At 43.3% G+C, this 26,898-nt stretch overlaps 1 protein-coding gene across 3 annotated transcripts in view; it reads right to left on the bottom strand.

The window, feature by feature from the left end:
• Positions 1–1,636: 1,636 nt before the first annotated feature.
• The window catches only part of LOC144821473 (uncharacterized), a 616,628-nt gene continuing 591,366 nt past the window's right edge, over positions 1,637–26,898 (bottom strand). For all 3 annotated transcript variants that reach the window (XM_078678562.1, XM_078678582.1, XM_078678572.1), the window contains one exon: positions 1,637–4,139. In XM_078678562.1, the coding sequence (XP_078534688.1) occupies positions 4,000–4,139 (140 nt within the window). In that variant the 3' untranslated portion in view covers positions 1,637–3,999. The remainder of the gene's footprint in view (positions 4,140–26,898) is intronic.

Raw genomic sequence — 26,898 nt, 5'->3', positions numbered from 1 at the left:
AACCGATCAACAAGAAAACAGCTCTTTCTGTTAAAGAAATTGAAATAATTCCTCCCAGATAGTGGCTTCAGAACAGCTGTTTAAGCCCTTGTAGTCTTACATCTGGATTGTGGCAATGCCTTTCTTCATGTTCTGCCAGACTCCAAACTGGTCTATCGGAAGCACATTCTAAATCCCATAGCTAGTCTCATCACGGGTCTAAAGAAATATGACAGATCACCCCACAGCCTATTGGAACTTCACAGGTGTCCCTTGCTGGGTGTCCCTTCTTCTAAACCAGCTGCATCATCTACAAAGCCATCAGAGCTGGCAGCCCCTGCCTTCCTGAGTGACAAGCTCACCATCTTCATTGGCTCTTAGTGCACTGTCTGCTAGGAAACCGTCAGTCTGGAGATGAAGAAGAGTTTTAAAAAAGAAAATACATTATCTATGCACCCAGAATCTGGAATTACATCCCTGCACCCATCATGGCTGTTCTAATCCTATCTAAATTTAGGAAGGTGCTGAAAATACAACTTGAATAAAGAACACTATATCGCAACAAAGAAACAGCTCACGTCTCCTCTTTCTCTCTGAAGCCATCTACCCATCCAGTCACTCATTGATTGTGCCTTTGTCTTTAACTGTATCCTTCTCTCTGCCATTTTTGACTGGTTTCAAACTTTACCAATACACATACTTAGTGGAGTACTCTTCTGTGGAGAAACATTCTAAATCACTGGAGCTCCGTTGGTCACCTCAGTAAGAAAGGATATAGTGTCAGTCAAAAAGGATGGAAATCAGGAGCAGTGTCTCAGAGGGTGCACCAGGGGCTTCCGAATATTCAGTTACTGTAACCGCAGCAGCCCAACCACCTACTGTTTAAATTCACTTAAGTCAGACACACAATTGCTATTGTTTTAGAAAAGGTTTTCAGTTTGTTGTCTGAAGTATATTTTTGGGTAACATCTGTCGGGCTTTGAGGTAAACACCATATATACTACAGTTTTCATGTTCTGAATCATGGATCTCTAAACATCACAATATTTTTACACATCAATGCTTCTATCCGGCTTAGCAAGGTTGCAAAGCCGGACGGGACTCCTTGCAGCCCGACCCAGACTTCCCATTGAGGACCATTCGCTAACCGGACTGCCACAACCCGCAGCCAACTCGCGCCACCAGCCGCCCAGGCTTGTATTCTGTAATTTGATTGCTAAGAATATACGGGGCACTCCACGACTTTAATAGGGCACTTAACCCTTGACAGGAACGACGCACAGACGTCCTGCCGCGCTGCCATACCTGCACAGAAGCCAAAAGAGGTTCTCTGTTTACTTTACCAGATGTATGTGACCCACCACGAGGCTATCCAAATTGACTCACTCTTCACAAGTGAGCAGGCCTTTTTTAAAATACTCAGGCAATAGTAATTAATGTAGACCTGAAGATGATCCCAGTTTATTCTTTGGAGATAGGGATCGAAACGTCACGTCGACTGTGTTAAACAGTGCTGCAATTTTCACTTGTATATTATGTTTTGCAGTGACTGTTTGGATGAGCTTACACACGATTGCATTGTTTTGTAAGCCTCCGGTTGCTCCACTCTGTTTGCCTGTCATTTTCCCCTTGTATTGTTCTCACTTCTCCCTTACTTGGTACAGGCTTGTGCCCAGTTGTATATCTGTGTTGTGTCTTTTATATACCTATCTTGCCTTTATTCCAAAAATAAAAATTCCTCTGTCCGGCTGGACATTGGAGTGAAGATACATAGTCCTTATTTAAGCCTATGTTCATTGTTTTTGAATCTTATCTGTATAAGTTAAGGACCGTTGTTTTTCTGAATACTCATTGACTACCCGAGGTCCTCAACTACCTAGACGGGTCCCCTTGTCGTTTATACCATTACAAAGAACAAGAGCACAAACACTAAGATGCCCATCACCACCATCTAGTCCCTTACCACCCAAATAAATAAAAAAATCAAACAGGGCCAGTTCTAAGAATGCCAGTACCAAGACAAAATTATCATCCGCTACCACCTCCATGAAAACCATCACCAAGCCTGTAACCAAGACACCAGGATCACCACCAACTAGATCAACATTGTTATATGACCATTACCACCAAAATCATTCAGACCATTATCACCAATAGCTCCCCAAAAACATCAACAAGACAACCAGCAACAACACAACCAATAGCACCGAGATCATCGAATCCACCATCAGCACATCTTCCAAGATCATAGTCATCAGCACTGAGAGTACCACTATTAGCTTAACCATTAAGACCTCCACCACTAAGAGTACACTCAAATAGACAAGTAACTCCACCACCAAAACCATTACCAAAACTATCAAGTAGATATCACGACCATGACCACCACTACATACCTTCTGGCTGGCTTAGAAACCCACTTCCAAATCAGGGGTTTTGCACCCGCTATCCTGCCTTTTTGTCATGCGTTGTTACTTGATTTTGCCTTCAGTTTCCAGAGGTATGCACTAGTGAGACTTGCAGCTAATAGCATATGGGTCAAGAGCCTTCTCGTTAATGTAGTAAGAGATAGTCTAAATCTCGTTCACTGTATCTAATAGCAAGATTAAGGGGTCCGCAACCATTTACATTTCTGTTATATCTTTAATCTAGGAGCGGATCTTCCACCAGAAAAGTTTGACAGTACTACATGTGTCATGGTGCTCGGTTCACTGCATTCCCTCTAGCTTGTCTCTAAGGACCCAAACATGACTTAAATACCATCTCATAATAATAATCTTGTATCCATTTTCTTTGTATTGCGAATATATCAATCTAGAGGGAGCTACAAGCACATTTCTAGCCAGTAATCCTATGACATTTCTGTCCCCAATTCAGTGTCTTAAATAGTCATTTAAATGGGTAAACTGCTAATGTTGAATTATAAATATGAGGGAAAAAAATCTTTGAGCTGCTCCTTTCCCATTCTGCTTTTTAATACTCTAAAGTCCTGCTATCTTATTAAATTCGCAAATAGAGTTCCTGGTGCAAAGCATCATTCGTGTATATTCTTACAGAGGTAGTTCTGCTGTACCATTTTCATCTGTTCCCCAGAGTGTCCTGGTCGTTATCTAAAGTACTGTTTTGGAACTCCTGATTTTACCTGCCTGTGAATTTTTCGCACATTGATTGAGTCCATGGTATCATACTGGTTCAGACAACTTAGTGTATGTAGAACAGGGAACCGAACCTATTTCCAAGAGAGATAGTTCCGCATCAGATGAACACAACGCAAGTTTTTCACATTAACCACTATAGGTGGCCTTTACAGTGTTTTTGGTGCGGATAACCTCAAAATCTGAACCTGCTCTGAAGATCTATATCTTAAAGGGGCAAGTTTGTTGAGGATTCTTGACACAATCCTTTCTGTCAAAAAATATGTCCACCAATCAGTTTGCTAATTATCATGCAATTTAGATTTACTGACGGTCTTGGTACATTTCAGATTATTAATTGCATCCATACATTTTACTCAGAACACCCATTAAAAGAATCAACTTTCTCCAAGTGGTTTTCTAGAAAATAGAAAAATCCTTTAACGTGAAAACTGATCTAATAATGTATTGGGCGGTTACATCACAAAAATGTATTTGATTTCCTCTATTACATGTGTTATTTTCAGCAACAAAAGACAATCTTTATTTTCCTTATGCAGTTATATTTACGTTGCATATGAAACCCAAATGTATATAAAAAAGGGCACACTAAGTATTTGACAGTGCACTTCAGAGTAGTGTCTTTAATGAAAAAAGTCATTAGATTGCACTTGTACCAATGATGAGCACTTTCGCTGTATACTTGGGAATGATTTGCTGCAAGCAAAGAAAGAAATAACCCATCCGAATGGATATAATCTAATCTTTTATATGAGCAACGAATGAGATAAAACGTGTAATAATGACACAAAGAGCACGAAGAATCTGCTTTAAACACTACAGAAGTAAATTGTATGGTTGAGAATCAGTATATAACATTTAGGGTTCACCATGAATTCTGCCCTTTTGGGTATGTTTTTCTGTTCTGTTGGCAGTGTAAGACCATAGTAATTATCTTAAGTCCAAAAAAGAAAATAGTCAGCAGTCCAACGATTGCACATACTGTTGTAAGGATAGATGTGTTCCCTGTAATAGAAAAAGAGTAGTCATATTAGTACAAAATGTATTCCATATGTATAGTGAATTTATCTTTTCACATTGTCAAAACCTAAATGTATGAACTGTGTAGCCATATGTACCTTTATAGGCTGGTTTGATACGTATACATCTATTTTTATATTTAGCTTGAAGGGTTGGATCTCAATTTACCATGAGCATTTATAAAGTACAGAAAAACTGAAGGATATCACAGCTTTTTGTCGACATCTTTTAGCCATTTTGCAAGATAAACTAGCTTGAAAAACATCTTATAAGCTGGTCACCAGCATTTGAGATCAAAACATCATGATAAAAAAGCATCTTCCTCACAGCTGCAAAAGATCCACATACAGGAAAGTGTAAAGAAAGTACGGTTATAACAAAGTTTTGGCCTTCAGGACAGAATGCTTTACATTTAGTACAGTAAATGATGATTCAGTCGGTTGTGTTCTAGAAGAGCAAGGCTTCTGTTAAAGGAAAAGCCTTCCAAAGAGTTTTGCATGAATAATTCAAGGTATTTAGCTGGATATCCTAGAGAGATGGAAGCTAGGCACCGATTCGAAAAAACAGTATACCTACTTTAAATGAAATTAGTTACAAAATGGTTTTTGCTCAGTCATATGCTGAGGCTGTTAGTCAGTAAAGATCAGAAGAGTTTGTTATCCTCCTCTCATGAAATCGTGGTTAAAGAAAAGTAAATTGTGCCAGTTGGACTCTCGCCTCACAAGCCGAAACCACAAGCCCACACTACTCTAGTCTTTTGGTCCACTTTTAAGTATAAGCACTCCAAAGACTTAATGGAGCCTATTGTCAAAAGTAAATTTCGCTGTAAATGTACACTTGTTTACAGCCTGATTTACCTTATGTCTGCCTGCTTGAAGTTCTTGAATGAAATCCTGGCAAGCATAAGCAGATTTACACGTGTTGATTTTTATGCCATTAGTGCGAGGTATCAGCACCTGCTAATCCCACTCCAAGTGGAAGTTCCACGGTATGGTTAGACTTGAAAGTTTGTGAACATCCCCAAAAATTCACAAATTCCTCTCTTACCTAGGGAAACAAATAGCCCACAATTTGCTTGGGGTGTACAGGAAAGGGTTTCTGTAGTGCCAGAGGCACTCAGATATATAAAGCCTATGTGAAGAACTTTGACTACCATTATTTTAATTGACTTCATCCTAGTTTGAATGTATGACATCATGTTTCCTGCATGTGCTTTTTTCCTTGAAAATTTATTTTGTGTAACTTTGTCGTTTTAGAATGGAGAGCTTTCACTGAGTGGACCGGCCTTGCCAGGAACAGAAAGTGTGGGATGTGCATTTGAAAGTATGATAGAGGTGTGGAATGTACTTCTTGGTCTCGAAGTGCAGTGATATTTGCAGTGGTGCTCAAATGTGCATTGTGCTGTACATTGGGAAGTATTATGAAGTTCTTACTAATGGCTTTGAAATGCCTTAATGCCATCTTGAATTCTGACTATCTAGTTTGAGCTTTGGCGCACACAGGCAGTCCCCCAGATTACTCAAGTTGTTTAGGCTATTCATGCTCAAGGTTGTTTTGTACTTGGAGATTGTTTTCTGTACTGCTGAAGAGTTTTGTAAGCTTCGTTTAGATAGGAGGCTAGAACATGTGAGGGCGCAGAAGGAACGTGAGAACTCTTTTGCCTTTGGAATGCTTGCATGGAGAGTGGCCTACTCCAGTAAGTTTCCTTGGCGCAGTGGAGGTCCTCTTTGAAACCTTTAGTGTGCTTTGAGATTATAAAGCTGAGGTTTGTTGACTTGGAAACTGGGATTTTTGTAATTTGAATGGGGATGGACACGCCTCCTTCAGTGGCAGAATCCTATTTGCTGAGGCTCTTAACCCCAGCTGTGAAACCCCCAGTCTGGAGCGGGCTAAGAATGCATTGTTTGCAGTGGGTGAGGTGTTTTATCTTTGAGTATTGACTTTGTGGTGTGTGAGTGTGTCTGGGTGCACATTCAAGTGTCCAGTGGTTATAATTATCTGAGGTGTTTTCATTGTGATGTTTGAGTGTGTCTGTGTGCTCATTCAAGTCTTCAGTGGTTGAAATCATCTAATGCATTTAGTGTATATATAGCTTTCTGATTTCTTGCAGTGGATGTCCATCATATTATTATCTACCTGTATTTCATTCTATATTATTATCTGCTTTTATTTTGTATTCCATGCAGTTAACAGTTGCATTTGCTTACTTATTAGTGTGATATATTGTGTGTGTATATAATATATATATATATATATATATATTACCTACTGGCGGTCGCCAGTAGGTATATATAGTTAGGATTTTTTCTCTATGGGATTTTTGAAAATTCTATGTCTAATAACTTTGGCGTTTGTGGACGGAATTGGCTGAAATTTTCAGGAAAATGGCACATTTTGTTTCTGAGCAGCCCTTAAAAATTTGGGGGGGTTCGTCAAGGGGGGGCCGAGAAAAAAGGGGGGTCCCAAAACGTGTTTTTAACATTGAGTTTTCCATAGGGCGGTTGGCCTCACTTTTAGCCCGAACGGCTGAATGGATTTGCACGAAACTTGGCAAAATTGTAGGGACTGGTAGCCCGATGTGCCTTTGCTAGGTCTCAATATATGTGCTCCAGTGGATTTTGAGAAATTAACGTTCAAAAAAAGATATATATCTGTAACAGCGGAGCGGGCAGCGCTCCGGTTTGCGGACTTTTCGCGGTATGGAGCTTTGTGAAGCGAAGCTGATTGGTTCTCCGGCGTCTGTGAACATTCCAAACAGTCCGTAGCGGCCGCCATCTTGTCTCTTGGTAGGATCGAGAGACAAGAGGAGGCCAAAGCGAAGGGGCAAATGACCATAAGGGGGCATAGTAGATCCTCGCTGACCCCCTAGGTTTGATGTGGAGGTTTTAAAAGGGTCCCGCGGGGCAAAAAAAAATAATAATAATAATAAAACGGCTGAATGGATTTGCACGAAACTTGGTAAAATATTAGGGACTGGTAGCCCGATGTGCCTTTGCTAGGTCTCAATATATGTGCTCCAGTGGATTTTGAGAAATTAACGTTCAAAAAAAGATATATATCTGTAACAGCGCTCCGCTTCGCGTAACGGAGGTTTGCGAAGCTGATTGGTTCTCCGGCGTCTGTAAACATTGCAAACAGTCCGTAGCGGCCGCCATCTTGTCTCTCGGTAGGATCGAGAGACAAGAGGAGGCCAAAGCGAAGGGGCAAATGACCATAAGGGGGCATAGTAGATCCTCCTTGACCTCTTAGGTTTGATGTGGAGGTTTTAAAAGGGCCCCGCGGGGCAAAAAAAAAAAAATTATAATAATTGAACGGCTGAATGGATTTGCACGAAACTTGGCAAAATTGTAGGGACTGGTAGCTCGATGTGCCTTTGCTAGGTCTCAATATATGTGCTTCAGTGGATTTTGAGAAATTAACGTTAAAAAAAAGATATATATCTGTAACAGCGCTCCGCTTCGCGGAGATAAAATTCTATCTGTATTACCTAGCTGTTGCTAACACCAGTTAGCGACGGCTAGTAGGAGATAGCGACCATCTTGGGCCCCACTTTGCATGTGAGTGATATTTATCACTAATGACATGCAAAGTGGGCATGCCAAGATGTTAGCGACTGGAAACAGTCGCTAACATCGCTATCTCCTATTATCAACTTTTGGAAATATTCGAGATAAGCGTGAATATCTCCAAAAGCTAGCACCTGCCCTGAGCAGTTCTTAGCCATGTTATCCAATGGGAGGTGGATAACATGGCTAAGAGCATTAGCTCGGTAATGCATGAATATCGCTGAGTTTTCAGCGATATTAATGCATTGCGATCGTTTTTTATCGTATTTGCGATAAACCTTGATAATAGCAAGGTTTATCTGCGATAATTTCTGACGATGCTTAGCGGTAAAAAAATCGTTGCTAAGCATCGTTAGGGATAAATATCGCTTAACTTTGGTAATATGCCCCAACGTCTGTTAACGTTCGATTCGAAGGAAATCAGGAAGTGTTGAAAAACATTGTCTGCGCCATCTTGTCTTTTTTCAAATGCCACACTTTTGTCGTGCACGGCAGCCATTTTAGATGCCTTGACCAGACCCACTCTGTGCACGCTGTCGATCCTTAGCATGGCTCCCCACCCTCGCAAGCATCTCCCCCAGGCAGTGGTCACCCCCGCTCTCTGTCTTATGCATGGGTAATAAACCTCCCCCCATCTGCGCTGCTCTTCCCTGAGAATCACACCCTGTGCCCGCCCGACACCTCCCTTTCGCCCTATTCACTACCGCACCCTCTGACACTCCTTTTCCTCTGTGTCCGATTGTCCAGGCCGGTCCTAGGGTATCAGCTAGCCCTGCAGATGTAGTTTATGGCCCCAGCTGTAAAGAATCACCCCTCTTCAAAGGAGTTATAGTAGATCAAGGCCCACACTCGATGAGATCCGTCACAGCAGACGCGTTCCTATTATCTGAAAACCATCCTGTATTGTGATTGGGGAGGGGACCGAGCCTGAAGCGGAAGATTCCAGGGATGACTCTTTGTACATCAAAGTTTTTACAATTATGTGTCACATTAAAAATATATAGCACTCCGACAAAGTAGTAAGATTATAAAACTTTAATAACTTATAAATATATACAAGAAAACAAAAATAGTAATAACATATAAACATTTTTAGGGAAAAACAACGAAGTAGCGGTCGGCTGTGCGAATAGTCCAAACGCAGCACAACGTCCAGATTTCCGGCGTGGGGCGTCGCGGGGGGTGGGTCATCAGTAGCAAACTGTTGTGCGAATAGTTCCAAGGCAGCAGAACGATGGCACCAAGGTGATGTCCAGTAAGTTGCCGCACTGGTTTTGGTATCCTACAATGCTGGTCCGAATAACGGCGTGGGGCGCCCCGGGGGAGGCGGCGTGAACGGGCCTCTCCAGGTGGAGTGTCATCTGTTGTAGTGGGGTGACCCTTTACCGTTTCAGTTGCCATTCCGTCCGTTTTTGGTCCACTGTGTCAAAAGCCGCAATTCAGCTGAGTTGCGCCCACTCTTGCGGTGCAGCGATAGGCGGCTGTCACAGGACTCTCAAAATGGCGGCAGGCTGTTTCCTTTTTGGGCCTGGTCCACTGAAATGGCCCTGGGACACCTTGGAAATCGGACGCTTGTCTGCTAGGTCTTGGACCCCATTCTCGAAAGCGTCCCCTCCGCCTTGAGGATTCATCAAAAGTTTTGGGGGCCCCCGACTCCTGTAGGCTTCTGGTGGGGAGCGGTTGCCATGATTGCTCGCGGAATGACCACGACGGAGCTACGAGATGGTGGTGCTCTCATGCTGACGCCAGCTTCAGTCTGAAACATCCAGAAACAAGGTGGGGCTTTCATCGTTTGGGAAAAAAAAAAAGTTTTCATCCAATGAAAAGTGTTGTTTTTAGGTCATATGATCAAGCCTTCCATCATTAGGAAACCAAAAGTAAAATGAACCAATGAAAAGTTTTATAAACAAGTCACATGACCTGTTATGCGGCATAGGGTATAAAATGCGGAGAAAATACGTTGGCACGTGAGGCGGCGTCAGTAGCGGACCGATGTGCGAATAGGCAGAAGGCAATACAACGCGCCAAGATCCGGATGGCACCGAGGTGGTGTCCAGCAAGTTGCAGCACTGGTGTGGCCATCCTACAATGTTGAAAGTCGGCGTGTGGCGCCCCGTTGGCCTGTGAGTTTGCGTCAGTAGCGGACCGATGTGCGAATAGGCCGAAGGCAGCACAACGCGCCAAGATCCGGATGGCACCGAGGTGGTGTCTAGTAAGTTGCCGCACTGGTGTGGCCATCCTACAATGTTGAAAGTCGGCGTGGGGCGCCTCGTTGGCCTGTGAGATGGCGGCAGTAGCGGACCGATGTGCGAATGGGGCCAAAGGCAGCGCAACAATATTTTCGGAATAGAAGACACCACAAGGCGCTGAGATGCCAAGATCCGGATGGCACCGAGGTGGTGTCTAGCAAGTTGTGGCACTGGTGTGGCCATCCTACAATGGTAAAAGTCGGCGTGGGGCGCCCTGTTGGCCTGTGAGATGGTGTCAGTAGCGGACTGATGTGCGAATGGGGCCAAAGGCAGCGCAACAATATTTTCTGACTGACACCACTAGGCGTTGAGATGCCAAGATCCGGATGGCACCGAGGTGATGTCTAGCAAGTTGCTGTACTGGTGTGGTCATCCTACAATGCTGAAACTCGGCGTGGGGCGCCATATTAGCCTGTGAGATGGCGTCAGTAGCGGACCGATGTGTGAATGGGGCAAAGGTAGCGCAAGAATATTTTCTGAATAGAAGACACCACAAGGCGCTGAGATGCCAAGATCCGGATGGCACCGAGGTGGTGTCTAGTAAGGTGCACTGGTGTGGTCATCCTACAATGCTGAAACTCGGCGTGGGGCGCCCCATTAGTCTGTGAGATGGCGTCAGTAGCGGACCGATGTGCGAATAGGCCGAAGGCAGCACAACGCGCCAAGATCCGGATGTCACCGTGGTGGTTTCATAGTTGAGAGCACTTCATCTGCAGTGGGGCGCCGAGATCCGGATGGCACCGAGGTGATGTCTAGCAAGTTGCTGTACTGGTGTGGTCATCCTACAATGCTGAAACTCGGCGTGGGGCGCCCCATTAGCCTGTGAGATGGCGTCAGTAGCGGACCGATGTGCGAATAGGCCGAAGGCAGCACAACGCGCCAAGATCCGGATGTCACCGTGGTGGTTTCATAGTTGAGAGGCACTTCATCTGCAGTGGGGCGCCGAGATCCGGATGGCACCGAGGTGATGTCTAGCAAGTTGCTGTACTGGTGTGGTCATCCTACAATGCTGAAACTCGGCGTGGGGCGCCCCATTAGCCTGTGAGATGGCGTCAGTAGCGGACCGATGTGCGAATAGGCCGAAGGCAGCACAACGCGCCAAGATCCGGATGTCACCGTGGTGGTTTCATAGTTGAGAGGCACTTCATCTGCAGTGGGGCGCCGAGATCCGGATGGCACCGAGGTGATGTCTAGCAAGTTGCTGTACTGGTGTGGTCATCCTACAATGCTGAAACTCGGCGTGGGGCGCCCCATTAGCCTGTGAGATGGCGTCAGTAGCGGACCGATGTGCGAATAGGCCGAAGGCAGCACAACGCGCCAAGATCCTAATGTCACCGTGGTGGTTTCATAGGTGAGAGGCACTTCATCTGCAGTGGGGCGCCGAGATCCGGATGGCACCGAGGTGATGTCTAGCAAGTTGCTGTACTGGTGTGGTCATCCTACAATGCTGAAACTCGGCGTGGGGCGCCCCATTAGCCTGTGAGATGGCGTCAGTAGCGGACCGATGTGCGAATGGGGCCAAAGGCAGCGCAACAATATTTTCTGAAGAGAAGACACCAAAAGGCGCTGAGATTCCAAGATCCGGATGGCACCGAGGTGGTGTCTAGCAAGCTATGCAGTTGAGTTGTGTGCGCACTTGCGGCGAATAGGTCGAAGGCAGCATAACAATGTTTTCTGAATAGAAGACACCACAAGGCGTTGAGATTCGGTTACCACCGAGGTGATGTCTAGCAAGTTGCCGCACTGGTGTGGCCATCCTACAATACTGCTCCGAATAACGGCGTGGGGTGCCCGAAGGGGAGGGGGGGGAGGCGGCGTGAACGGGCCTTCCTAGGTGGAGGCTCGTCTGCTGTAGTGGGGCGCCCCTTTACCGTTTCAGTTGCCATTCAGCTGAGTTTCGGCTGCTCTTGATGCTACAGCGACAGGCGGCTGCAACAGGACTCTCAAAATGGCGGCCTGTTCTTTGGATTTGGGCCTGGTCCACTAAAATGGCCCTGGGACACCTTAGAACTCGGACGCTCGATTTTTTTTTCCTTTCCTGTACATGCAAAAAAAGGTAAATGCCCGGTACGTTACACGCTTCATCTGCCACGATGAACTCTCCAGAGGAACCGAAAAAAAAATATAGTTATGGTAACTATACCATGCATCGTCATATGGAGAGGTGGCACCAATTAATTATAGTGCTGCATAAAAGAGAGATTTGGAGGAGAACCCCTGACCTGCTAGTACATTCATCAAAGAAGTGGCACTGACAGCATCAGAGGCAAGGGAAACGGTCCCAAATATTTAGAAGAACTTTGAAAAGATTAAAATGACATGTTTAGATTGTGGCAAATTAATTTCATGTGGACAGATGAGTGTTACTCTAATAAATACAGCATATGAACATCATCATAGTCGATGGTTGGTAGAGACATTTTGACTATATCCTGGACCTGCCCGTCCTCGCCCAAAATGGCGCCGGAATAAATGGGACTCGTAACTCCTTGTTGTGTACTGGTTGCAGAACCTTGAAATCACGAGATACGTATGCAGTTTTGAAGCACATGGCGGGCGGGGACGAGAATTGATTGAATATTTCGACATCCCTATTGATATTAAGTTCTGATGTGTTATTGATTACTGTACTATTGAAAGTTCGAATTAACGTCACCCATGGTACTTGCCCGCAAATGTATATCTAGATAATTTTATTGTAACTGGCCCTGTCGTATTTTAATTATAAAATGTACGTCCACCGATTCCGTAACTGTTAGACACCTTAGTTCTTGCAACCTAATGGCCCGCCCGTTACGTTCCTCTACAGTGTAAATGTCTACTCATCATATACGATTACAGTTTGCTCCGTGGCCGGCCCACGTGGTTATAGGCTCGTATTTGTATAATGACATTTTCACAATAAAGGTTTTTAAAAGAAAACATGGTAGTAGTAGATACATTGGTAAAGTTTTTAATAATAGTCACTGTTTTAGAATCATTAAAAGGCAAGTGAAATAAAGCAGACCAATTACATGAAGGGTAAAAGGTATAATACGAAGGAACGCAGTAAAGATAAATGGTCAAGGGCTGTTGTGTTTTCTATTCCTGCAACATAAAGTGATCGATAAGAATCTCATATTCAGGCGTATCGGCGACTAAGACAGCAGGTCGACCCTCTTTTGCTCAACGGCTCCGTCATGGGACGAAGAAACGCTCTTTTTCTCGAAAAAAGAATATATTTTACTTGCAGAACAGTTGTAAATTTTCCGGGAAAGTACATTAGCCTGGAACATTATAACATATATTTAAGAAAAAATAATGTTCGGAAGTAATAAAAAGCGTAATTTTTAGGTCATATGACCAAGCCTTTCATCATTAGAATAAGAAAAGTAAAATGAACCAATGAAAAGTTTTATTAACAAGTCACATGACTTGTTATGCTTACGTTACGCGCTGCGCGCCCCGGATGACTTCCGGATGCGCTAATGCGGCGCGTCATATGACGCATTACGCGACAACGCAGGTCCAGAATATAGTCAAAATGTCTCCACCAACCAGCGGTCGGAACACAACCCCTTTCAGCAGGCTAAATAGTTCTGTTAAATGACAACAGAAGGGACAGGCAACAAGAACCATCAGTCAAAGAGGGGAGGGCTAGTTCTTCTCTACCGGGTTACATTGGGGCGCTACCGGAACTGATCGAATTGGTAGTCTACAGTGTTTCTGGATGTTTCAGACTGAAGCTGGGGTTAGCATGAGAGCAGTACCATTTCGTAGCTCCGTCGTGGCCATTCCGCAACCAATCATGGCAGCCGCTCTTTATCGTTATTTTGGGCGGGGTGGGTGGCGGAGCCGAGCTGTTTTGCAGCCATCATTGTGTGGAGTTCAGTTCATTTCACTTGTTTTGTATTTGTCATGAGGGGTTGTTCCTAATGTTTCTATTTTAGCGAGGTCAAAAAGAGATCCCGTTAGTGGCCTACTGATTTTGCTCGATTCCTTTTCTTTTTACACGATTTTTCGTTATCTGCAAAGACTAAACAGAGTATTGCGACTCTGTGTTTGTTTGTAAATAGAGAATGAACCAAAGAGAACCAATTCTAAAACAGTAAATACTTGGATAACAATCAATCAAATGGAGAGAGAAGCAGGCACGACGTATTACAACGGGGGCAAAGGCCTGCGTTAACTACCCTTCACTATGTGCAAAGAGAGAGTACTCCTAATAGAAATGAGGGGGGGGGGCACCATTCAAAGCAGATCAGTGTGCATAAACACGAAAATGTTTTCACTTACCACGTACTTGACATTCGACAGCTTATGATATTTGCTATTAAAAAACCATTGAAATTCACTGAAAAAACCATAGGTTATAGATCATATATAGTTAGGAATTAGCATTTACAAAACCTTGAAAATTCACTGAAAAAACCATAGGTTATAGACCATATATAGTTAGGAATTAGCATTTAAAAAACCTTATTTTACTCACACAAAACCATTGAAATTCCATATATAGTTAGTTGCACTAACTATATATCGCGCACCCGCAATCCACTGCTGATGATGTCACATATTACATCATTCATGACATGGTCAGTGACATCACTGATGACATCACTGATGACATCTCATTTGACATCAATGACCACATCACTGATGATATCATTCATGTGACAATACAATGCATCTCCTCATATTTTAATATAACCTCTGTTTCACCCAGTGTTAAATACAGAGTATAATTTTTGAAACCATTGACACACCAATACTAGTTACTACATATGTACTCACTGATTCCTACGTCTACACACACATTCACTCATTCACCCATACAATCATTCATACATACAATCACTCATCTTTACAACACTATCATATGCACTCATACACCTATACAGACACTCACACTCTGCCACTCATCCATGGAGTTACTCACACACCTAGTCAGTCCTGTAAAGAATCAATCACACTTCCATTTTCTTGTCTATACAGTTAAACATAGAGCACCTTATATTTTCAAACATATACTAACACATACTTACCTTGTTATACAATCATTGATCATTGATATAAGTACACATTGATCTGCACAGAGTCACACACCTCCCAGCCAGCCACACACACACTCAGTCTCCCATACAAATACTTGGACAATCAATCTCCTTGAGTTGCCCTGGGGAATTTACCACCGATGCACTGCTAAGTACACTATTGCACCTCCACCCCGCATTAAAATGTGTTCTGGTGCTATACTAGCAACAAGCATGGGTCAACAGCCAGACAGTTATGTCTGCTACTCACTTCTATGAGCACAATATATGCTGAGTCTACAAACAAACGTCTGTCTACTTGTTTACGTGATCCCAACCCCCCCCCCCCTTTTTCCCTTTACAGGTTTTTCTTCCGGAGTGGGGAGAAGACTTTTATATTTTTTTTAGATCCACAAGTTTGTGGGCCCATCTTTTTCACGTGATCGAGGGCAGGGCGCACCTTAGCGTGTGCGCACCGCCCAGGTCACCTGCATTGGTCCTGACGAAAACCCACAATCGCAAGAAGGTTGAAACGTGTAGACCTAATTTTAAAATCACATAGCACACGTCGCTATTTTTAAAAACACTACACGTCTCAGACATCAAAGTCTACCTAATTAGACATAGGTGTCAAACTTTATTTTATGGGGGTTCAATCACTCAAGAACAAAGTCTTGCAGTGAGTAGTATTGTCCCCTTTTTAAAACACTTATCACTTTGTACAGTCATTGCACATATAAAAAAGAGAAAACCCGCTCCACTGTAGTCAGGCGTCGCAGCACACCCTGTTGGCACTCGGCCTTCGGGGTGGGACCCCGATGATGAAGCATGTCACCAACCAGGTTGGTGAGTGAGGGGTCTTCAAAAAGGACATGCTTTGTCCTGCTATAAGGTTGGGCACACTGTGCTCCATTGAGCCTTAAGCTCCAGGTACAGAGCTTCTCTCTGTTACTCTTCCAGGGGGTACTCCTCCATTTGTTGTTTAATACTGGAGTAGGGGACCAGGAGTTCCCACCTTACACATGGTCTAATACCCTTACTCTCTCATATTGTTTTGGAGACGTTTTTGCATATATCTCAATTCACAATGACCTTAACGTTAATTGAATTAGGCTTCTTGACACTTAGCTCTGAACTTGTCGTTTTCCTTCACAGGTTCTGCTCGTTGGTTTGTACTGTTGCGAACACGACGCTGGAAACAGGTAAGACGTCGTTCCCCGTATTGTTCTACGGTCGCCGGTAGTTGCACTGAAAGGCCTTCCGACTTTCCTGTCAGGTAATATCTTATTTCTTCAAGAAACGAACCTTGCTACAGTTCTCGAGGGTTGACACTTTTTCTAGAACGAAACGCTAATACCTTCACAAGCGTTTTTCGCTAAAGTAACTAATTTCCAAAATTCAGTCACGAACTCCTAAGAAACTCGACTCCTCATGGCTAATACTCTGGCGAAGTGCGCAGATCTCATTAGGCGCGCGCATCACCTGGACTCAGCTCCCTCGGGAACAAAACACTAGACAGCCAACCCCTGAACACAGGCGGCGGCCATCTTGGAATTCCGAAATCGTATTCTATCGGACCAAGAACGTGCAGGCTGATAGGATTTATGTAAAACCAATGCCACCCCTGATTCAAGGGTCCCGACAGAGGTTGTGTCCCGTACCTGTGCCTCCTTGCTGCAGCCTACATCAGCAGCTCGCCCTGTGAGGAGGACGCTGTATCAGTTTGAGAAGGGACTGCAAGTCCCAGGAAGGCCGGAGGTTGTGCCCCGCACCTGTGCCTCCTTACTGAAGCCTACATCAGCAGCTCGCCGCTCCCACTTCGCGGAACGCACGCGGGCGAAGCCCAGGCCAAGGGTGTGCCCGTCTGAGCCCGTCGGAGACCGGATGAGGACGGGCTGGGCCCACCCTCTAAACCCGATCATTCAGCAAGGTCAGTCTTGTTAATCCAGTACATATACAGCACAATTATTTTTTGAGTATAGTTGACTGTTCGGGTTTGGATTTCAATATCAAGATGAGTAAGCATGAGGGGAAGAGGATGGGAGCCCTCCAATGCAGCAGCGTTGTGGGGACGTGAGACCAATTTTTTATTAAGGGCAACATCCGTTTTGGAAAAAGAAATTCAGATAACCGAGCGCCGCCTATCATTGGACCCACAACGAAACAAAAGATCTTCTTTAGGCACAATTGCTACAGTTGGCTCACCAGTTTATCCAGATGCAAACTCTATCACGCCTACAACCTGTAATGAGGTGAGCGACGCTGTGTCTACCTCATTAGGGCCAATAGGGGATTCTGTAAAATCACCAACAGACCCAACTAACATCGCTGTCAGTATGCCTCTACGAACATCAGCCAGGTCTATGACCAAAAACAATAATAATAAAAATCAACCTATTACTGACCCTGCAGTGAAAAGGAAGAGGGGAGGAGGCCCTTAAAGGCCATGTACTGCGAAGCGCCAAGGACTAATAAAAACCGAAGCCGTGTCTCAGTTGATGAGGGCAGCACACCTGCTATTGCCGCCCCGGCTGGCTCGGATTTTAATCTTGCCTCCCTGGGTGGTCCTAGCCTGAATTCCAACCAGGAAATGTGGAGGATACCTGAGAATTTACTATCAACTCTGCTAACTCCTATCACACATAGAATGGGCAGGATTAAGGAACTCCTAGCCAATTCAGAATCTCTGGTCAAGACAGTATTCTCTGCCCTTGAGGGTCTTTTTGTTCAACCCGAGCCTATTGCTACAAATGCACTCAATAATGAGGGGAATATGGTGCTACCCTCGGTCACAGTTAAATCTAAGTTTCTGAGTTTCCCAACTACGAAACCCACTGCCCCAGGGTTGTCAACTAACGCAGCTGCAGCTACAAATAAAAAGCCAGCTTCTTCTCATGATGAACCAGGGAATCTGTCTAGTGAATACGCCCAATCAAGTACTCCGGGTAACGACAGAGTTACAACAGTAACAGCACTAACTAAGGATAATGTCTGTAAAAATCGCCCTTTAAATGTACAAGCCTGCACACTCAATGAACTTGAAGGATTTAGAGGCTTGGGACATAATGCCACGCAAATTAATAGCATAGCTCTTCATCTGCCTCCGGCAGCTACTCCTTTAGTGGTTGTTTTAAAGAACGTTCCACCCCTGTGGGAAAGCACAGACTGAAATCACTGACCAATTATTGCTTAAAATTCTGCATTGGTTTAACACCCGACTTAAGGAGGTTGGGATCTGGGAGGAGGGTGTTGATAAGTATATGATCGTGGCTAGACGAACAGCATGGATTGGTCCGTCTAGGAAGAAAGGGATTGGTGATTGTGTTGTTGTCAATTTCAATAATGTGTACACAACAACATTTTTGCTGAATAACCTGGGTGGGATGACGGGTAAATTCTCGGATGCAGTGACTATTTTACCACTAGGGTTTTTCTATAATCCAGGGCCCAATTTCTTTAATGTCCCGCAATGCCATGAGACGGACAGGCAATTTTGGGTTCCCCCTGGACTAGTCAAAAGATCAAAAGAGTCCCCTTGTCCAACAGATTTGCCCCGTTATCTGACTTGGATTTATGCGATTGACTACAAACACCCGCCCCGATTCAGACATGTTCTGTTTGTTGCCCTACTCTTTCACTATGTCCAAAGAACGGACCGCCCCAAACGAAGGTCAAGAACCAGCGCTGTACGGTGCCCCCATCACCTCTGGCCAACCCCGAGGGTTTACATCCTCCCTGCTATCTTAGAATATTGCGGGTTTACTCTCCAAAACCTCGTCTTCTGACTGTTTATGTTTTATCGAGGGGTACGATTTAATTGCCTTTCAGGAGACTTGGTCGGTCGATACGATTTGCCGCCCAGGCTATGTGGCCTTTGTAAAGCAGCAATTGCTAATAGAAAGGGAAGACATAGTGGGGGATTAACCATATGGGTCAAGCAACAGACAACCCTTCAAATAGAAGAAGTAATAATAGATAGCCCTGACATCCTTCCTATTAAGATTTGTTCAGAAGGTGCTCCGGACTTCATACTAATTAATGTGTATGCGAGAGGGATTCCGGGTGGGAAAGCGTCACTAACTATTGCCCTCTTAGACACATTCATAGAAGGCCTGGATGGCTCAAGTGTTCTGGTTATTGTAGGTGACCTAAATTGTACATTTGAGCCCCTAGCCTTAGATGATTATAATCTTAGTATTGAGGAAGATCAGAACTGGGGGATACCGTCCCTATCGCGGGCACCAATTAATAAATGGACTGAGGCGGTGCTTCAATTAAAAAGTTTATCCCTTGGGAAAAGGATTAGAGCTACCAACGGGAGATTCCCCTCAGATATGGAAGGCAGTGTTACATTCTCTAACGGGACCAGTAGCAGCAGGGTAGACTATATTCTCATTAGCTTAGAGCTTTGGTCTAGACTTGTGGATATGGTGGTATACCACAGACCGTAGAGTGATCATGATCCATTACTACTTACTCTAACTAGGAAGGGATTGGACCCCCCCAAAGGATAATATGGTAACCACAATAGGAGAAGTGATTATGTCGCAAGACTGCCGCCGGTTAAAATGGGAAGTAGTCTTAGAGGATAAAGGTATTCAAAAGCAGATTAAGTCATCTACTGAAGAAACTCTAGCATTGATAGGCACATTAGATACCAATGGCAATTGTCCCTTAGATCTCATGAAGGCCCATGAGGTTCTTTTTGTAAAATTAAGGACCCTGTTTACAAAAAATAGGAAACCGCATACGCTCCCCATAACAAAAATCGGCCAAATGGTACAATGAGGCTTGCAGAGTTGCATTTAGGCATCTCTCAAATGCAATTAAGAAGAGAGTATCCCAGGAGGTTAAAATAGCAAGGGCAAACTATAAGAAAGTACAAATGAAGGCGAAGAAAATTTTTGATGAGGATGGATGGGCAAGTTTAACTGATGCCAGTAAAGGGAAGAATTGGAATAAATTCTGGCAATTGGTTAAATGGGGTAGCGGCACGACTGGGTCTACGCAGTTAATAACGTGCCTCCCAAACATTAGGTCCAGCATTTCCAAGGCCAATTTGCTCCCTTGTTTACTACTGGCACTAATTACCCTGAGGTTAATACTGAGGCTGTTCTTCTATTTAACAAAGGAGAGATAGAAAGGGTTCTGGATGGGGTTCCTACTGGGAGGGCTCCCGGCCCGGACTGTATTCCGGCTGATCTTTATAAACTGGATAGGAGGATCTGGACAGAATATATTTATATCATCGTAAATGCTATAGCCAGAGGTGCGCCAATACCGGATACTTTGCGTGGGGCTGAAAATATTCCTATATATAAAAAGGGTGACCGTGCCAGTCCTAGCAACTATAGGCTGATAAGCCTAATTGACACCTCACTGAAAGTAGTTGCTAGACTTGTGCTAGGTAGAGTCAATGAATGGATAGTAGACAAGAATGTATTATCTACCTATCAAGCGGGCTTTCGACCGCACGTAAGCACCATTGATCAAGTTTTTAGATTTACAATGATTTATTGGAGTACAGTGATTTTAGCAGGAGGTACCCTTTATGCAGCATTTGTTGATTTAAAATCAGCATTTGATTTAGTACCCCATCACAAGCTTTGGGACTCATTAAAGGAGGCCGGGATGCCCTTAGAAATTGTAGGTTTTATTATCAAATTGCATGAGGCGAATTATGCCCAAGTAAGGTGGGGTCAGCAGGGTGTATCAACTGATCGCTTTCCAGTTAACAAGGGAGTGCGGCAAGGGTGTGTCCTTACCCCTACCCTATTCTCCCTATTTATAAATAAGGTTAATAATTATTATTCTAACTTTCCAACTGATGCTCCAATTCTTGCCGGTTCATGGGTTCCATTATTAATGTTTGCAGACACTTTAATTCTATCCAAAACTCAATCTGGTCTGCAACGTGCCCTTAACAGGTTTATAGTTTTCTGCAATGATCATGAACTTGTAGTGAACATTGATAAAACCAATTTCATGGTGCTGTACAAACATAAACTTATTAAAGGCAAAGTAGCAAGGAATAAAGCACCATTAGAACAAACCGATACCGTTACATATCTAGGAGTGACTATGGGTAGGAGAATGAACTGGGCACCACAATTAGATGTGTTAGTTCTTAGGCACAACCAGCTAGCTGAAGCCCTACTAAAGGAAAATCGACTGTCAAACACTAAACCTGTAGGCCCAGCCCTAATGATTTATAATGGGAAAATCAGAGCTTCTATTTTCTATGGTGCTAAACTTTGGGGGTTTAAAAATCTATCATCCCTAGTTCGTGCGCAAAATAAGTTTCTGAGATCTTTGACCGCCCTCCCACAATCAACCCCCACCAAGCCTTTGCTTTAAGCCCTAGGTTGCACTTCCTTTGATGAGGTTGCAGGATTCAGACCCCTAGCCTATTGGAGGAGGCTCTGGACTACTCCAGAACTAGCAACCTACGCAAATGCACTAATGCATGTCATGAATGCTGACCTATCGTCACAAATCAAATGGCTGCAGAAGATTAAGGACAATCTGTATGACATGGAGCTTAGCCATCTGTGGATTGACCCAATAGGGAATTCATTTCCCAACAAAAACGACTATAAAGTGCTTTATTGGGACTTGATCACCAAGAAGACCCTGTCGATGGTGGGCAGTACTTCACTCACAGGTATCTTCCTTGAGCATAAGTTTGTAACACAAGTAGAAGTGTATTGGAATTTGATTCCAAAAATTGAAGATAGGAAACTATATCACCAATTCAGAGTGGGCACTCTTCCGTTAAGACCTTTCGTAGCAAAATGGAATAAGGCCTCGGATATTAACTGTCCTTCTTGCACTACTCAGGAAGAGTCAATAACTCAAGTATTGTTTGTGTGCCTGGCTTATAAGGGCCCCTGTCGTAGGTGGCTCAAGCCTCTGTGTTCCAATCTTGGTACCAGATATTGTATGACAGCTTTGCGTATCTTGGCAACGACCACTCGTGCAGATATTGTTATCGCTACTGCGAAATTTCTAAGCTGGTCATGGGCATTAAGAAGAAAACATCTGGAGGCTGCTCCAGGGTCTATACTCAGCACCTAAATATGTTTTTAACAATTAGCCATCTCCTTGCGAAGAACTGCCGGGAAATGGTATATTTTGACCTGATTTTATGCATTTTAACTTCAAAACACTTGTTAGGATTTTCGATATTGATATTAAATTTTGTATGAATTGCATGTTTTTAGGATGTCATCCCTTTTGCTGACACTTTTATGTTTGTATTGTGTCTTTTATGATTGAAAATTATCGAATAAAGACTAACTGAAAATGAAAAAAAAATATATATATATATATATATATATATATATATATATATATATATATATATATATTACCTACTGACGGTCGCCAGTAGGTAGTTATAGTTAGGATTGATTTCCATAGGGAAATCGCAACATTCTATTTGGAATAACTTTGGCGCCGGTTGAGGAATCAGCCTGAATTTTTCAGCAACTTTGCCTCGCGGCTCTCCGCTCCTTCCCTGAAAGTTTGGGGGGGATTCGTCAAGCGGGGGCCGAGATAAAAGGGGGTCCCAAAATGTGTTTTCCCCATGTTAATTTCCATAGGGCGGTCTGTCGCACTTTTAGCTCGAACGGCTGAATGGATTTTCACCAAACTTGGCAACATTGTAGGGACTGGTAGCCCGGTGTGCCTTTGCTATGTCTCAAGATATGTGCTCCTGAGGATTTTGAGTAATTTAGGTTCAAAATAATTTATATATCTATGGCAGCGCCCCGGTACGCGTACCGGGGAGCGCTCCGGGCGCGCCACGCGACTTGCGCACGGCAAGCTGATTGGTTCTCGGGTGTCTGTAAACATTCGAAACAGTCCGCAGCGGCCGCCATCTTGTGTCTCGGTAGGATTGAGACACAAGAGGTCGCAAAAATCAAAGGGGGAAATGAGCAAAAGGGGGCAGGGTACAACCCCCTGACCCCCTAGGTTTGATGTGGGGGCCATAAAAGGGTCCCGCGGGACAAAAACATTTTTTTATTTTTTTTCGATTTTCGCGAGGGGAGCGCCTGGTACGCGCACCGGGGAGCGTACTTTGGTGAAAAATAGTGAAAATAATAGTGTAAAATAATCATTTTGAGTGATTACAGGTAGGGTAGCTCTGAAAAGAGCTTTTGGGTTCTGTGGCTGTTTTAGGTACCTACAAGTACGTCCCACACACACCCACATGCACACAACCCCACACCCCCACACCCACACACTCCCCACACACACACACCTCCACCCACACCCAAACACCCCACACCCCCACACCGACACCTTACACATCCACACCCACATCCCACACTCAAACACACTCCTCACCCCCCCCAACACACACACACACACAGATATCTCACAGACACACCCCACACATCCCACACCCCCCCCACACACACACCTCACAGACACATCCACACATCCCACACATACATACACATCCTACACACATACCCCCCACACCCACACACACCCCACACACACCTCACACACCCACACTCCCACCTACACCCAAACACCCCACACACCCACACCCACACACACACCTTACACACCCACATCCCCACCCACACCCACATACCCCACACACCTATACACCTCATCCCCCCAGACACACACACACACACACATACACACCTCACAGACACACCCCGCACATCCCCCACACACACCTCCCCCACCCCCACATATGGGGAAAACTCAGTGAAACACTAAAATAATAATTTAAAGTGCTTAGAGGTAGGGTATCTCTGAATAGAGTTGTTGTGTTGTGTGGGTGATTTAAGTACCAACATGTAGGTACCAATGCAGAGTCTTAAATTCAATGCACACCGTTTCCTCTGTAGATAATTTGCATGTTGTTATAGAAGTTATTGTGGTATATGGAATCCATACCATAGTCTGTCAGGAAAGCAGAAAGAACATGGAGGCAGGAGATGAAAAAGAGATGTCAAATACTTCCTTTCTCCCACTATATTATCTCCAATGTGTATCTATGAGCAAAATTACTATGTAAAACAAAAAAGTTGCACAGTATACTATAAGTCTGACTTTACATTATAATCAATTTGGTACTAGTTTAAGAATAACATATAAAAATGAATAATGTCTCAAACAATTTTAGAATTATTAAATATAAATTTATTTTTGAGATTCATTTTCCAAAACATTTGACTGTCCGAAATGTCCTCTTTTTGAGTGAACATAACTTCCAACATTTGACTGTCAGAAACGTCCTCATATTGAATTAACAAATCCACAGATTCTACACATTGTAGAAGTTCATGGTCCCGTGATTCACCCATGAATTCCAAGTCATTGGGCTCAATGATTTCTTCATTGTTCATCTCTAGGACAATTTCAAAGGAAACGTTCTGTTCTCCTTCCATTTTAGTGCTGAAATTTGCATTAAAAAAAAAATCTGTAGAAATATGGCACTGTTGGGTTTAAGTTCAGACAGGTAGTTTTGATTTTTTAACAGTGAAGTTAACTTTGGGCAGTGTATGGTAACAGGCAGGACGTAGAAATATAAAAAAGTGCCTGTGAAGAAATGTAAGTAAATTCATAATTATAGCAGAGAAGCCTAAGTCAATCCATAAATATAACAGAGGAGCCTATCTCTATCTATAACTATAGCAGAGGGACAGTAAATAACTATCAGAAAACGTTTTTACAAATTAACTTAAAGTGCCCCTTACAAATTATCAACTTACTTTACAGAGAGGTGAAGAAGACATAATGCGAAAATCCTTTCAAGATGTACCTCAAGTAGTTGTAGTCAAAATGGCCGTGTTTCCCTCTCATTTTTCATTTATATTCATGTACATAACCAATCAAATGTCAGGAAAAAAAAGTAGAAAATGAAAGTAACATTTTAATTGGTTGTAAATTCTAACACTTCAGATGTGTTTTTGTGAAGTAATTTACCTCAGGGTATTTAGAGAGGTCTACAGGCTAAATGGCTCAATGGAATTCCATCGAATTTGGGAAAATGGTAGGGATTGGTATGTAGTATGAGCTATTCTATATTTGGTGAAAGTGTCTCCAGTGGTTTTTATGTAAATTAACTTTTAACATTTTTTTTAGAGCGCTTCCCGGTGCGCGCCCCGGTACGCGTACCGGCAGCGCTACGGCAGTCCTCCATTTTGTTTTCGGTAGATTTAAGACAGAAAATGGAGGACAAACAACGTTGGGAATGGGTGTAAGGGGGTATCGTAGGCACTCCTTGACCCTCTATGTTTTGTGAGGGGGTCTTAGGAGGCCCAAATAGGCAAAAAAAAATGTTTTATTTTTCGCGGGGGGAGCGCACGGTACGCGCACCGGGAAGCGTACCGGGGAGCGTACTATGGTGAAAAATAGTGAAAAAAGTTTGAAAAAGATAATCATTTGGAGTGATCAGAGATAGGGTAGCCCTGAAAAGGGCTTTTGGGTTCTGTGGCTGATTTAGGTACCTACAAGTAGGTACCAATGCACAGTCTTAAATTCAGGAGGAATATTCTATTCCCCTCATCTGAAAAGTGCACACCATCTCCCCTGTAGATATCTTGCATGTTGTAACACAAGTTATTATTGTATATTGAACCCATTCCATAGTCTCTCATGTAAGCAGAAACAGATTTATTCACATGTTTCCGTGCTTTCTCAAATTGTGGACAAAGTTGATTGGACCACTTCAATTTCTGTCTTTGGCATATATTGGAATATACCAAGGCAGTTTGAGGAAAAAGTGCCATCAATTGATCAAAGGTGTCCTTTAAAAGCATTTCCAGACCTACCCCAGTCAAAGTGCCCAAGTCATTTCCTTCACAGTGCACAATTAAAAGGTCAGGGTGTGGCAAATGCAAAAAGGTTTTCACCAATGGTATCAATTGGTGACATTTCAATCCTCTCTGGCCAATCCATTTAATCTTCACATTTGGTAAGTCAAGGTTGTGAAAATTTCTGGTAGCTGCATACCTTTGAGCCCAGTGGATATAGCTATGTCCAATAATCCAGACAGAATACATGGTGAGAGGAGATTCTGATGCAGTCAGATGAAGTGTGGAAAAGAAATGGCAGTTGGAACAATAGGAGTTTGCAAAAAAAACCTGTGGAGTTTCAGTGCTCTTGAATCACAAGCAATGATTGGTAGAATGAGATAGTTGAAAACTGAAAGTTAGGGTGCATGGTTGTGTTCTGTGTAAGAAGTAATTTGAATGGTTAAAAAAAAGTCATTTAAAGAAACCTTGCACCAGAAAAGCTGGTGTATTCGCAGGTCAAACATCCTTGCTGAGGTGATTTGCAACATTGTAGAATAAACTTTTAACCCTGGGAGCTCAGTGAGGAGGGAGTTGCTATGGTAACAGGTAGAAAGGGCTGAGGGGGGGAAGGGTGTTGGTTTGAAAATACAGAGGGAAGAGATTTGATTGGTTACCATGAGCAATATGTGTGTAGAATTAGAGGTTTTGTTTGCCTTTATGGTTTGCAGTGCCTGGAGAACATACCTTTTGCTCTGCTAAAGAAATATTGGTGTGTGTATCTGACACTGTTCTGAATCTCCTAAAATATTTGTAAAGGTGAGTTATGATTCATTTAATATACATAGAGACTTGTATACTCTATGGAGAAGATTTGGAAGCAAATTGTGGTTTTTTAATGTTGCTTTGTGTCATGCTTTTTGATAATGCTTGGTAAAAAGTTTTTACTGCATAGAGTAATTGTATTTTGTAAAATTGTGAAGTTTTATTGGTGACATGGAATGCTTCTACATAGGACCTGTGCTGTGTTTTTTAAATGTGATGTCAAAAACGATTTTGGGAAAAATGAATGGCTTTTACATTTTTTAAAAGGAATAAAGAATGTGTGCATGTTTAAAGAAATACATTTGACTCTTTAAAATGATGTTACCTGT

This window comes from Lissotriton helveticus, chromosome 1_1 (genome assembly GCF_964261635.1).
Source record: "Lissotriton helveticus chromosome 1_1, aLisHel1.1, whole genome shotgun sequence".
NCBI lineage: Eukaryota > Metazoa > Chordata > Amphibia > Caudata > Salamandridae > Lissotriton > Lissotriton helveticus.
The sequence above is the reverse complement of the archived record's forward strand: the minus strand, read 5'-3'. Positions and strand labels throughout refer to the sequence as shown.